The 15,186-nt window shown below is 43.9% G+C and overlaps 1 protein-coding gene across 1 annotated transcript in view; it reads right to left on the reverse strand.

Moving 5' to 3' along the window:
* LOC115094648 (secretory phospholipase A2 receptor-like) overlaps positions 1-15,186 on the reverse strand; it is a 154,848-nt gene that overhangs the window by 44,868 nt on the left and 94,794 nt on the right. The window contains 1 exon segment of the mRNA XM_029607897.1: positions 2,186-2,336. Within this exon segment, the coding sequence (XP_029463757.1) occupies positions 2,186-2,336 (151 nt within the window).

Below are 15,186 nucleotides of genomic sequence, written 5' to 3' on the forward strand. Positions count from 1 at the left end.
GAGAAAGAGAGGACATGTTTGTAAGCATGTGATTGAGAGTCTGCGTGTGAGAGAAAAAGACAGCATGTATTTATGTGATTGAAAGCCTGAGTGTGTGTGTGTAAGCGTGAAAAGATAGACAGCATGTGTGTAAATGTGTAATTAAGAGCCTATATAAGTGAGAGAGAAAAAACATGTGTATATGTGAGTACTGAGAGCATGTGTATATAGGTGTGTCATTGAGAGCCAGTGTGAGAGAGAGCGCTGGTATGTGACTGAGAGAGGAGAAAGTTCCAAGCAAACCACCCCGCCTCCTGCTAATTCAGAACAATCTCAGGACACCTGGATATCAAACGTTCCCAGGTATGCAGAGCAAAAAACATTTTGTATCATTATTTTTCATTACTGGGTCTTTGTGTCTGCTATTTTGAAATATTTTGTTGGTATCTGGAAATGTTTCATATGAGTTTTTAATTATTGGATATTCCACTCATCAGCTGTTTCGAAATATGTTCTTTTTGTTAGTACAGTTTTACTGCTGATGATTTTATATTTCTTGATTTGTTTTATAAGGATGGGTGATGTTTCTTTTTTCCTTTGTTACACTGCATACAGAGACTCTGGCTTGTTGCAGTTTCCAATTCAGTTTTTTCTGCATGCTTCTTGTTACGCGTTTTGGTCTCTTTATTCTTTGTTAGGTGAGGGTCAGCACATGTGATTCAGGTGAGGTTTTCTGCTGGCGTGTAGTTTCTGTGTAGGACTCTATAGCAGCCTGACTTGGTCTGTTTTCCTAATAGGAGATGTATTGGTGTCTTAAGGCCTGGTGTAATATTTTCAGAGACTTACTGTACTTTAAAAGTGTGATCTTACATAAAATGCACACATTTACTTGTATTTAGTTTTAAACATATTGTATGGCTCTCATGGAATTACATTTTAAAATATGTGGCGTTTATGGCTCTCTCAGCCAAAAAGGTTCCTGACTCCTGTGCTAAGGCATTTTCACATGCATTAAGGGCTTATTGCATGCGAAAAGCCTCACTAACGCATGCGAAAGCACCATATTGTATGGTGTGATGCAAATCTGAAAAAGAGGAGGAGTTAGGCTTTGCCAGTCTGCAAAGTGCTATTGCACAGACTTTAAGTACACCTTTATTCAGTAGTGTTAAGCTGTACAATGGGGTGGTAAGGTGTTAGCACATTTTATGATGGAGAAAGAGAGAGAGAGAGACTAGCTGTAATGGCCTCTCCCTAGATAGGTATTTGTATCCCTATGGGAGGCCCACCTAGTAACTCGAGGTGAGGTTTAGGTATTAGTGTAGGGGATTAGGGGCCACTTTGACATTCAACGTGAGATGTACGAACAGAACAGTGGTCTCTTGTGAAGATTTGATGACCTTCGGAGTGAGAAAACTCACCCAAAGATGAGATTTGTGCAATGTTCTCTCCACCTAGCTTGATGTTATCCAGGTAGAGTGTCCATCAAGCTAGGTGGAGAGAACCTTGCACACATATCATCTTAGAGTGAGTTTCCTCACTCTGAAGGTCATCAAATCTTCACAAGAGATCACTGTTCTGTTCGTACGTCTCACGTTGAATGTCAAAGTGGCCCCTAACCCCCTACACTAATACCTAAACCTCACCTCGAGTTACTAGGTGGGCCTCCCATAGGGATACAAATACCTATCTAGGGAGAGGACATTACAGCTAGTCTCTTTCTTTCTCTCTCTCCCTCTCTCAAAACAGGTCTGGTACTTATTGCAAAGTCTGAAAACATTATCACAATTTACACTAACTTAGCTCTTCACAGAGGTGATTAGCACAAGTTGCAATAACTTGTCTATTAGCATAAACCACACCCCTTTTGCTATCACATTTTGATAAATCCAGGCCTAACTTTGCTATCTGGACTGTGTCTGAATATGTATCTCTTCACAACAAATATAAAGAAACTTTGATGCCAAAAATAAAAGGTTGTGAAATAGATGTCTCACGGATTTTAAACTGAACAAGTTGCGTTTCTACTGAAGGACAGAAATGTTCACATAATTCAAATTATCCTGAAATCACACTCAGCGCACAGTGAACTGTGCTGCTGGGAAGAAGTTTAAAAATATGTGAATTAAACAGAAAAGTAATTACAGAGCATCAGCTCTGCAGAGAGCAGGACCAGCAGAGGTGGGTTCAGTGGGCAGAAATTTCTTACCTTGAGCTTTTTCACAAACAAATCCATAACCTTCTCTGTGACAGTTTTCAAGGTACCACTTCCCTGTGATGTGAAAATTATGATTATTTGACATCAAGGGGCATAATGGTGTTCTGTCTTCTATATCCATGTTGTTTCTATCATTGCAACTCTGGAATAAGGGTATAAAATGTGTTACCAAAAATGCTTCCTGCGCCTCTACCAGAAACTATGTGAGCAGAAAATAAGTGAAACGTGCATGGCTGCAACAGAAAAACAACTGAATAAGAAGCTGTGCCTCGGTATATTATTACACCCCTTTGCTTCATTAGATCCTATAACCTGCATTTATTTCAGTAAACAGAGTACATGAAGAACTCTTGAGTCCCTCTTTAACTGCCATGGTTAAATACCTGAATACAGTGTAGAATTCTGGTACCTATTTTATGAAATATATGAAAAAACCTTTCCAACTGCAAGACTTGTACTATTTTAGCTGATGGAGACCAGTTTGAATATGCATCTGTATCCCAATTTTCATTATTGTAGTTCTTTAGCCCAATCCAAACACTAGTCTTTATTTATTTATTTATTTATTTCGAGGCTTTTTTATACCGAAGTATAGCGGGATGCCTTCACTCCGGTTTACAGGATAAACAACTTATACATAGTGGTGACCAATTGGTAACTTATACAAATATGAATATAACATCTTATATAACTTAAATAACTTGGTAAACAGGTTGGTGACAACAGTCACTGGGGCACTCTAGCAGGGAGCTGAGATAGGGTGGGGGGGGGCTAGGGGGAATCAGCTGAGGCGGGCTGGATAGAGGGCTGTGTAGCAAAATTGAAGAACAAGAGACAAGGAGGAGAGGGCGGGAGGGGGGGTGAAGGAGGATGGGATGCCATAGGGGTGGTAGGGAGAGGGGAGGGGTGGGAGGTTAGGGAGGGGTTGGGGGAGGGTTGGGGGAGGGTAGGACGGGGGAAGAAGGTGGAGGTGTTTGGGTATTAGTTAGGGAGGGGGGTGGTAGAAGGAAAGGAGGGGGGAAGAGGTGGGAAGAGGGATGTGGATGGCTTAGCCACATCCCTCATTAAATAGCTGCATTGTTATGATCCCACATTAAATAGCTGCATTGTTATGAAAGATGTGAAAAGAACCGCATAAAAACTCCAAAGTTATGTCATCCAATCAAATTTATTTTGTATGAACAGCAATCTTACTCCTATCCTGGACACCATCAATACATTGATTAAGATCTGTCTAACTGGAGGGGGTTGCAGCAGGGGTAGGCAAGTTTGGTCCTTGAATGACACAAGCCATTCAGGTTTTTAGGATATCAAGAATGAATATGCATGAGATACATTTGCATGCAATGGAGGCCGTGCATGCAAATGCATGTCATGAATATTCAGTATAGGGACACCAAAAATCCAACTGGCTTGTGGCACTTAAGTACTGGAATTGCCTGCCCCTGGACTAGGCACTATTGATTTTGTTAATACAATTATTCTGTGTTGCTGATTACTCCTCAATAAAGACCTAAGTTAGGGGTGGCCAACTCTGGTCCTCGGGAGCCACAAACAGGCCAGGTTTTCAAGATATCCCTAATGAATATGCATTAGATAGATTTGTGTACAATGGAGGCAGTGCATGCAAATCTATCTCATTCATATTCATTAAGGATATCCTGAAAACCAGGCCTGTTTGTGGCTCTTGAAGCCTGGAATTGGCCACCCCTAACCTAAGTATTCTATCACATTAAAAGACATACAATTATACCACCTACTACTTTCTGATCACCCATCCAACCAATCCCATCACTTCCCCTTTTCACTGGAATGCTTTTTATGATTCACTTATGATAGCCATACTACTTTATATTTCCTGGTAATGTCACCTTTTGCTCATTTGAATTCTGACCTGGAGAGTATTAGCTCTCAAAAATTAATCAAGAATTATATTGTTAGTCGGCACCATCTTAGAAAATGGCGTGGGCCATCCATTGCTCCTACCATGTGACAGGGGCCGACCAATGGCACCAATAGCCCCTGTCACACGGTAAGGGCAAAGGGCCACCGGCGCCATTCAGTTTACTGGCAGCTGATGGCCCAAGAGTGGGAAATCGCTCCCGGGACCCCGCTGGACCACCAGGGACTTTCGGTATGTTTTGGGGGGGGGGGGGGGTCAGGAGGTGGGGGGGTTGTAATTAATTAAATCTGAAGGGTTGGGGTGTTTTGGGTTTTTTTGGTTCAGGACAGCCGAAAAACAATCAGCCCGAACCGCGGGAAATGAAATTTTTCACAGCAGGTAAGGGCAAAGGGCCATCGGCACAGTGGGTAAGGGCAAAGGGCCATCGGCGCCATTTTGATTAGTGGCAGCCGACGGCCCGAGAGGGGGAGCGATTAATTAAATTTGAAGGGTTGGGGTGGGTTTGGGTTTTTTTTAATTTTTTTTTAATGTGTCCTTTCTCCCCCCCAAAAACGATAAGAAAACCGCACAAAATTTCGTTGGTTTCCCTATCGTTTCGTAGGCCTCCAAACCGCGACGAAAAAGGAAATATCGTCTATATTTCCTATTTCGTTGCAAACGAATGCACATCCCTAATATATACTACAATGCAAGCCAGCATCACCTATTGACATTTGTTTGCCACTTTAGTGTTCCTATTGAAGATACATTGATATAACAGAACACTAGCACTGAGACAACTATGCATTAGCCCTTTAGTGCAGGGGTGGCCAACTCCAGTCCTCGAGAGAGCCATAAACAGGCCAGGTTTTCAGGATATCCACAATGAAAATGCATGACATATTTATGTTATGCTCTGTGGTCACAGACGGCTAACTGCTGCTGCTTACCTCTCTTTTTGCTGCTTTAGCTCCGTTGGGCGAACTCGCAGCCTCTGCCAGCTACCACCAGCCTTCCGGCCTCCGTTCCTGGGCCTACCTGAGCAGCATGGATGCTGCCAACAGCCATCTTACCCTCGGCCTTCCCTTGGTGCGCGTGCGAGCTCCCCGACCTGCTTTAACCATGTCATGGCTGGAACCTCAGGGGTGTCCCTATCAGATGACGTCATTCAACTCCGATACTTAAGCTCACCAGCCCAGACAGCCGGCGACTTGGCAACGAGTTCACTTGCTGTATCTACTATTCTCACTCCAGCGTTGTTCCGGTTCCTGCTTCCGTGGTGTGAGACTATCGGGTACCCGCTCCTTGGGGGCCCTCCCTTGTCTCTAGGCTATCCACTCCTTGGAGGACCTTCACCTGGACTTCGGCCTGCCTCGCTTCCCGAGGCTTCCTATGGAACAACTACTTGTCTTCAAGTCTCTGTGAATACCACGCTGTGGACCGCTGTTGTGATATCTACATGTGCAACTTCTCTGGTGTACCCCACTCTGCGGACCATTACCGTGATTCATCAGAGGAGCCGCCTCCGGGTCTACCCTGCTCTGCGGATCCGTGCCGTGATATCATAGAGGAGCCCTCACCGGTGTACCCCGCTCTGCAGATCACTACCGTGATCTCCCATCGAGGAACCCTCCAGCATACCATCTCTATGGACCCAGTGTAACTACAGTGACTGTATTTAACTCATTGAAAAAACTGGTGAAATATGTGATAGAACTACAAACAATATATCAAAAAAGAATCACATACAGCAAAGTGAATATAGCAGGATGGGTTCACCCTCATAAATAAGTGGCTGTACATATACACCCAAAAGGTGTTTCAAATTTCTTATGCACTTGTCTTGTATGTTCGAGCACTCTTATTGTAATCATAGGGTGTCCCAATTTTTCTTTTTTTGTAAATTTTTTTGTGTGAAAGTCCTTTTTGTTCTAAATCACGTTAACATATGCCGTTCTTGTGAACACAAAGGAAAAATACTAAATTTTGAAAAAGGTAAATTATCCCCCTTTTTTTGGTTCTAATATCACTAAACCACGGGGCGCTTGGTCGAGCAAGGCTGACGAGCCACTTGCCTCAAATGGTTTCCTGGAAAAGATAAGTGTACTTTTCTGTGGTTTAGTGATATTAGAACAAAAGAAAAGGGGATAATTTACCTTTTTCTAAATTTAGTATTTTTCCTTTGTGTTCACAAGAACGGCATATGTTAACGTGATTTAGAACAAAAAGGACTTTCACACAAAAAAATTTACAAAAAAAGAAAAATTGGGACACCCTATGATTATAATAAGAGTGCTCGCACATACAAGACAAGTGCATAAGAAATTTGAAACACCTTTTGGGTGTATATGTACAGCCACTCATTTATGAGGGTGAACCCGTCCTGCTATATTCACGTTGCTGTATGTGATTCTTTTTTGATATATTGTATTTATCTCATGGCATCCCCGCTCCTCAGGTAGTGCCGCAGCTATTGCCTGACTCTACTCATCCGAGCTGAGTTCGACGTCAGCATCTGCACTGTTACTCAGTAGCCCACCTCCTGGGGTCACTCTTGCTTTCTCCATCTGTATCTCTGCTGTATATCATCCCGCAGCCGAGACTCCGAGGCTCAGTGTGGCTCCTTCCCTGGGTGGTACCACCTCTCACCTCGGCCAAAGGGCCCACATACTGACTAATCCTAACAATTTAAACATTAAAGAATCTAATTTAAGAGAAATGCAATACAAGCTGCTTCACCATGCTTATATTGATGATGTTAAGCTTGATTGCATGAAGCTGATATCCTCCCTGCTATGTATAAAGTGTCAAACTGAAAATGGCACGTTACTCCACCGTTTATTGTTATGCCCAAAAATTGCCTCATTTTGGGATGAACTGCTGTCAGTGACTCAAACTTGCACAGGTGTTACCATTGTTGCGTCCGTTGCTGCTCGACGCCCTCACTCCGCCCTCTTTACCTCTGTGGCGACTCCATCTGGGTCTGATGGATGGTTAGCTGCTGCGGCGTCTTCTTGCCGTCTCCCTCTGACGTCCCCGGACCAGCACGACGCTGTGGATCTGCCATGTTGCCTGATGACGTAGGGCGCATGCGTGCGCTCCGATTGATGTACCAGCAAGGGCGCGAACCTCGGGGGCGTCCCCCTGGGATGACGTCATCCACTTCCAACATAAAAGGTCTCAGTATTCGCTAACGAATCGAGTTAGCAAGGGGATTGCTTCGGCTTTTCTCCCAAGCTACTCTGCTTCCTCGGACTTACCAGGGATATCCGCTCCTCTTGGGCCTCGCTCTCTTTTCTTTATTTCAGATTGCAGATAGGAAATGGTACTCGCTCCTCGAGGGCCCATGTTCCTGAACACTCTGAAGATTCTCTACTGCCTGGAAGCTATCGCAGATACAGACATTTGTGAGTTACCATCGCTCTCTCAGAGCTCTCCCTGGAACCAGATACTCACTCCTCGAGGGCCTAACCCTTTCCAGCTACTGAGCTTCCTTAAGACCTTATGTGAGTTTTGTCATCCAGTTCTGGCTATGAACACAGCATACTCACTGGGGTAGATTTTTAAAAAAAGCGCGTTCGCGTACTTTTGTTTGGGCACCAGGCGCAAACAAAAGTACGCTGGATTTTATAAGATACGCGCGTAGCCGCGCATATCTTCTAAAATCCTGGATCGGCGCGCGCAAGGCTGCCGATTTTGGGCAGCCGGCGTGCGCCGAGCCGCGCAGCCTGTCACCGTTCCCTCCGAGGCCGCTCCGAAATCGGAGCGGCCTCAGAGGGAACTCTCTTTCGCCCTCCCCTCACCTTCCCCTTCCTTCCTCTACCTAACTCACCCCCCCCCGGCCCTATCTAAACCCCCCCTTACCTTTGTCCGTAGATTTACGCCTGCAAGAAGCAGACGTAAATCTACGCACGCCAGCGGACTGCTGGCGCGCCGTGCTCCGACCCGGGGGCTGGTTCGAAGGCCTGGACCATGCCCCCGGGCTGGCACCACGTCCCTGGTCCCGCCCTCGAAACGCCGCGTCATCGGGTCCCGCCCCCTGACACGCCCCGACACGCTCCCTTCCAAAAACCCCGGGACCTAGGCGCATCCCGGGGCTCTATGCGTGCCGGCGGCCTATGGAAAATAGGCGCGCCAGCGCACAAGGCCCTGCTCACGTAAATCCGGGCGGATTTACGCAAGCAGGGCTTTTAAAATCCGCCTGACTATCTATAGTTTCTCTACAGCTCAGCAACCCTGGGATCGCTGTTCCAGTACCTGAGGGACTTCAGCCCTGCAGGGCATATCAGCTCACTACTGCCACCTCTGGTGGTTCTACTATCCTGTCTAATAAAAGAACTATCTGTGTCTGTCTCCATACCCAAGCCTAGCCGGTGGTCCCTCTCAGGATATCCTCCTGGGGGCGCAGTCATCTGTCATCGGCCCAAGGATCCACCTATCTACATTCCTCTACAGCTGGGTGCCCTTTCCAAGCACTCCGCTGGTAACAGATTGCTACTCCTTTCCCATCAGGAGTCTTCAGCAACAGATTCAAAACAGATTGCTACTCCGCAGTCTATACCTTAACAGATTGTTAACTACTCCCTCTACAGGAGCTGAGCATATCAGATTGCTAACTCCTTCTACCTCAGGAGCCGATTCGTAACAGATTGTTAACTCCTCCCTCCACGGGAGCCGATTCGTAACAACCATTCCCCGAACAGGGGAGATTATAATATTGGGAGGCATATCCGGGCTAGGAAAACGCCTTCAAAGCTCTGAAACATTTCTGCATTTGGCACTGTTACTGGCACATAAGTATATTCTTTCTACCTGGGTAAGGGATGCGATGCCCACCATAAATCAATGGAAATCAAATATACCTATGGTTATGCAGATGGGATGCTTGCATGCAAAGGTGTCTAAACGCAAAGTTGCAAATCACTATGTGAAAGCATAGATATCTTTCTTTGAACAGTTACCATTTGATGCACAGAATAATATTCTCACCCTAAGGTACTTGTCAGTTGGGGAGGTGTTTTAGATGCAGAAGATTAGACAATGATCAGTGAAAAAAGTCCTACATATTTTATTGCCTGTTTGCTCAATGTTAAACTGTCAGCACAGAATATAATTGTTCTTGATTGTTTTGTTTGGCTCTTCAGATTTGGATAACAGTGGTGTGAATAAGGTATGAAAGGGGGATAGAAAAGGGGAGGGAGCAGTAGCTTACCAGGAGAAGATAACAGGAACGTATCATTGGTATGTGTGATTTCAGAGTGTGAAAAGTGTGTGAGGTATATGAATGGGAGTGGGGAACTTAACGCATAAAACAGTTAAACCTAGTGATTTGCTACATACCTATATATATATATATATGTTATATATGCTATATATATATGCATATATATATATGTTATATATGCTATATATGCTATATATATATCAACCGGGTTGATGTGATTCATATCATGAAACTCGGTATAATAAAAATAATAAATAAATAAATAAATAAAAATACCTAAAGGTTGAAATATTATTCTCTCATGATATTGTCTTTAATGTTCTATTTTGTGAAATGTAAATACTATGTTCTGATGAGGTTTCAACAGATTGCTGTTAAAGGATATTGTATGATTATCTTGTTGCTTTAATAAAAAGTATTTTGAAAAAAAAAATGCATGAGATAGATTTGCATACAATGGAGGCAGTGCATGTAAGCTATCTCATGCATATTCATTTTGGATATCCTGAAATCAAGGCCTCTTCATAGCTCTTAAGGATTGGATTTGGTCACCCCTGGCCTACACAGGAACACTGAAAAGTTATTGATTTACGGCTGTCCAACTACTTTTGTTTCTCCATGTCACTCAGGCTGAAGTAGTCCTGACTACATTCTGGTGCATACATGGAGATGTATTTCTGACTTCCCTAAGACAAAGTTTTTCAACTCAGTCCTGAGACATACCTTGCTAGTCAGGCTTTTGGAATATCCACAATGAATATACATGAAAAATTTGCATACACCGCCTTCACTGCAATCAAATCTATCTCATGCATATTCATTGTGAATATCCTGAAAACCCAACTGGCTAGAGAGTATTCTAGGACAGAGCTGGAAAGCTCCTTCTTGGCTGATATGGAGCCATCTGGAAACTCTAGGCTTGGAAAGCCAAAGGCCTGTTCCCTTCCAAAATTGAGGGGAGAACCTTTTTTTTTTTAACAGCAAGGATTTTTTCCAAATTATTTATTTATTTATTTAAGTCTTTTATATACCGTCATTCATATGTACATCATGCCGGTTTACATATAACATAGATAACTGGAAAAACGGAGTTACATGGAACTGGTTCAGGGTTAACAAAGGAGTTAGGAACTTAAAAAATTAACAAATGTGAAAGAAATCACGGTGAAATGTGAAGATGTTTTATTTCTGAAACCCTAGTGCTGCAGGCAAATCCTTCACTCAACTTGCTTATAATAATATTTTTATTTCAGCAGAACTAATTATAATACACATACACCTCACTGATGAGCCACCTCTCCAAGTAAAGGTCAAATGTAAGAAGTGGGTAAAGGATACAGTGTTATCTGTTTTTCTGAGTTTTTGTAGAGAGTCAAAAATATGTGTTAGATATAATTTGTGCTATTTCAAAATAGCATAGGATAAATGATTTATGATGCATTTACAGGTGCATAACAGGGATTTCTTTTTTTGCATGCACCTCAAATTTGGTACAACCATAAAGTTTACTGCACACACAAAGATTTTTGTGAATTTTTTCTTCCCAATTCTTTTTATTTTATTATGACATAAGAGGAGAGCATTACAACAAAATGTTCACAGTGAGATGAATTTTCAAAGGAGTTACTCATGTAAATGTGACATACTCTCCTAGCAATCTTCAAATGCTATTTACCCATGTAAGTGCACTTTACAGAGGTGAATCCTATGGACAATTCAATGATATATAATGCAGCAATTTTCAAAAGCCCACTTTTACGGGTAAAGTGCATTTACACATGTAAGACCCAGTTGTAAGCATGTAAATGTTTTTGAAAATCAAGCCCATGGTAGAGAAATCACAAGCAAGATTGTCTTAATGAACCTAATTCACTAAATCTCACCAACATATCTTTAAGACATTGTAAAGCTATGGCAATGTGCACCTCACACTCATACACACATCTAAACTCATTCACTTCCACTGTATCACTGCTTATTAGATTTCTGACTGTACTACATTTAACCCAAAGCCAAATGAGTTGATGAGATTAATCATATAACCTGCTGCAGCCTGACATTTTCCAGCAAATAGACATTAAATCATCAACATCTTTCAGAACAATTCAATTTGCAATGCAATGACTCAAGAATCGGCTGGGTTTCAGTTGGCAGACTCATAATTTAATTTCTTCCCAGTTCTTAAATCTAACCCCAAAACTCACAGGCATAATGGGACCACAAATGGTGCACATCAACCAAGTTCATTCATTTATAGCCCAACAAATGTTCAAAATAATGTATGCAACATGCTTTAAGAGCATGCATTTTAAATTCCCTTGCTCCACTCGGTTTTGAACAGATGCAAGCTTTTTTTCTGGGGTCTGTGCAATATGTATGGGCAGAACCCCAGTCCACTTGACCATGATCCTCAGGCATATATGTACCAGAAAGTACTGGGCCCAAAACCAGAAAAGTTTTAATTTACAAAACTGGTCCATTTCTGTTGCAAAATGCCATGGCAAATGTCTTACAAACAAATGTGTATACACTAAAAACTTTGAATACAGGGAAGGGACGCTCTCTTTTCCTCTCTCCAACTACACAGTGCAGGCTCAGAAGTGCTCACTTTCACTTGTCATTATTTGGGCGCCTTGTTTGTTTGTAGTTTAATAGTAAAATGTGTTTTTTTTACAACATAAGGAAACCACTGCTTGGAACCTTTTAGCTGAGGACCCCGTCATGGGTTTAAGGGTACTAGGCATCCTAAGTGAACCTTTAGACTTGTGTCCTACCCCATAGGCAGCTCTCATCCTCCTCCCCTAAGTGAGATTTCAATAATTAAACTTAACAATCATGATGACCCCAGTGTCTGTTGAATGTTTTTATTTGTGATTTTTGGGGGTGCACTGCAAGAAAAATGAAGAAATACATATATTTTTATAAACTAGCAAAATGTGCCCAGTGTGCCTGTGCAGTGGTGAGTGCCTCTGTGGGTGTGAATGGGTGCATACACCTGTGTTTGTGTGTGTGTTTGGAGGAGGCCATGTGTATGTGTGCCTGCTAGGGCTAGCTTAAAATGAAAGTGCAAAACAAGACAAATAAGGCTAATCAGGGCCGGTAGAGTCTCACAAATCTGCTCCATTTTTTTTGAAGGGCTTAATAAACATGTGGATAAAGGTGAACCAGTAGATGTAGTGTATTTGGATTTTCAGAAGGCGTTTGACAAAGTCCCTCATGAGAGGCTTCTAAGAAAACTAAAAAGTCATGAGATAGGAGGCGATGTCCTTTCGTGGATTACAAACTGGTTAAAAGACAGGAAACAGAGAGTAGGATTAAATGGTCAATTTTCTCAGTGGAAAAGGGTAAACAGCGGAGTGCCTCAGGGATCTGTACTTGGACTGGAGCTTTTCAATATATTTATAAATGATCTGGAAAGGAAACATACATAACATAGAAAAATAGAAATGATGGCAGAAAAAGCCCAAACGGCCTATCCAGTCTGCCCAGCAAGCTCCCACACTTATTTTCCCATACTTATCTGCTTCACCGACCACCAAGTTCAGGGCCGTTGTTGGTAACTGCTTGATTCAAATTTCCTGCCACCCCCTGCCGTTGATGCAGAGAGTAATGTTGGAGTTGCATCAAAGGTGAATCATAAGGCTTAATGGTTAAGGGTAGTAACCGCAGCATCAAGCACCTTACCCCGATGCTTGTTTACCCAGACTGCACAGATCAATACCTTGTTGGATGTTGTCTGAATGTAAATCCTCTTTTCCACATTTTCCCCTGCCGTTGAAGCAGAGAGCAACGCTTTATATGCATTCAAAGTGAAGTATTGTTGCGTTCGTGCCTCTTCTTGCCCCTCGCTCCACCCTCTCTACCTTGGGAGTGACTCCCTTCGGCTTTGATGGACAGATTCAGCCGCGGGTTCTCTCTGCCTCTTGGTCCTGGATCCACCATGTTCCTGATGACGTAAGGGCACGCGCGCTCCAGACTTTGTACCAGCAATGGCGTGACCCTCAGGGGCATCCCCCTGTACTACGCCATCCATTTGCACTTTAAAAGGTCTTTGTTTGCTAACCTCTAATGGGTTAGCAAGGAACTCCAACAGGACTTGCTTCGGCAGTCCACGATACTTGCAACAACAATCTGAGTCAGCGAGGGAAATCCTTCTCCACGGCTTACCAGAAGTACCCACTCCATGGGGGCTCCGCTCTCTCGTCTTGATTTCAGATTGCCAAGACAGGATCCAGTATTCGCTCCTCGAGAGCCTACATCCCTGAATACTCGGAAGACTCCTCATTGCCTGGAAGCGATCGCGGACGTGAACACAGTGAGTTCTATTGTAAATAGGAATCGGTACTCGCTCCACGAGGGCCTACATTCCTATAGCTCTGAAGACTCCCTTCCATCCAAGACATTATCGCAGGTACGGAGATCGTGAGTTACATTGACAAGATTGCATATAGGAACCGGTACTCGCTCCACGAGGGCCCATGTTCCTAGAATCTTTTACAGACTCTCTTCTACTCTAGAAGCCATTTCATATACAGCTATTGTGAGTTCTTATTACAGACTGTTTAGAGGAACCAGTGCTCGCCTACGGCTCCTGTTCCTGAATATACTGAAGACTCTCTGTGGCATACAGACCATTGCAAACATCTACTATTGTGAGTGTACCATCTTGTATCCAGTATACCCTGTCTACTCACTACTTCTAGTCTCTCTCTACAGCTCAGCAACCCAGAGATTATATTCTAGTATCAGAAGGATTTCAGCCTTGCCAGATACCTCGACTCACTACTGCCACCACTAGTGATCCAGCTTCCAGTCTAATAAAGAACTATTTGTGTTTATTTCATATTCTAGCCTAGCCGATGGTTCCTCTCAGGATCTCCTCCTGGGGGTGCTGTCATTTGCCATCGGCCCAGGGATTCACCATTTCCTCCAAGTGGTCATTCCTTACCCTACTATCACTCTGTCGGGTCGATACAGTAAGGCCGCATTAGAAAGAGTGCGGCAGTGCTGGGCGCACCCTCGTTTGCCCCACGCACTGTTCTGATCACATACCGCTCGCTACTCTATTTAAATTGCTTGCAAATGCAAGCCACGTCTGCAAAGCGTTAGGAGAAGCGTTAGGCCCGCGCAACCCATTTTACTGTATAGGCGCTTAATACAGCGCCTATACAGTATCCTGGGTGCGCTGGTACCTGTCATTTCAAATGACATTTGAAATTACAGGCACCAGGAAGTGGATCCCAACTTTAACCCATGAAAACCTAAAAACCGAAAATCCCCTCCTCCCGAAGCGGCTCGACATGAGCCAACTTACCTTTTGTTGCTTTTCAGCCCCTTCCCTTCTCTGCCGCCCTCCGGAGGGGGTAGCCGGCGGCGAAAGCGGCTCGCAGCGGTCCCCCCCGCGCAGGTCCCGGTTCTCCTAGCTCGGCAACAGCAACAGCAGTACAACAGCTAGGGAAGGGAAGGGGCTGAAAAGCAACAAAAGGTAAGAAAACAACAGAAAGTAATGTCGAATTGCTTCGGGAGGAGGGGATTTTAGGTTTTTAGAGGTTTCCTTTTGGGGGAAAGTTCTCCGTCTACCATTACCCCTGCCTCTAATGCAGGGGTAAGGGTAGGCGGTAAGTTAGCAGGTAAAATAGCGATAGTTGGGGCGCACATTACTGTATGGGAGGGAATAGCTAATTCGATCGTTTACATCTGATATACATGCCGCGTGCGGAAGGGGTTACACGGGGATTTAAAGAGGCGGTAAGGATGGGTTAAAGGGGATAGTGTATCGCAGGAAGGGCTAACGCGGCCGGAAAGTGAGTAGAAAGCGGGTTAGGAGCGGGGTAACCGCGGCCCCACTTTACTGTATCGGCCTGTATGGGAGCTAACCACTACCGA

The sequence above is a fragment of the Rhinatrema bivittatum genome, chromosome 6 (genome assembly GCF_901001135.1).
Source record: "Rhinatrema bivittatum chromosome 6, aRhiBiv1.1, whole genome shotgun sequence".
NCBI classification, from domain to species: Eukaryota; Metazoa; Chordata; class Amphibia; order Gymnophiona; family Rhinatrematidae; genus Rhinatrema; species Rhinatrema bivittatum.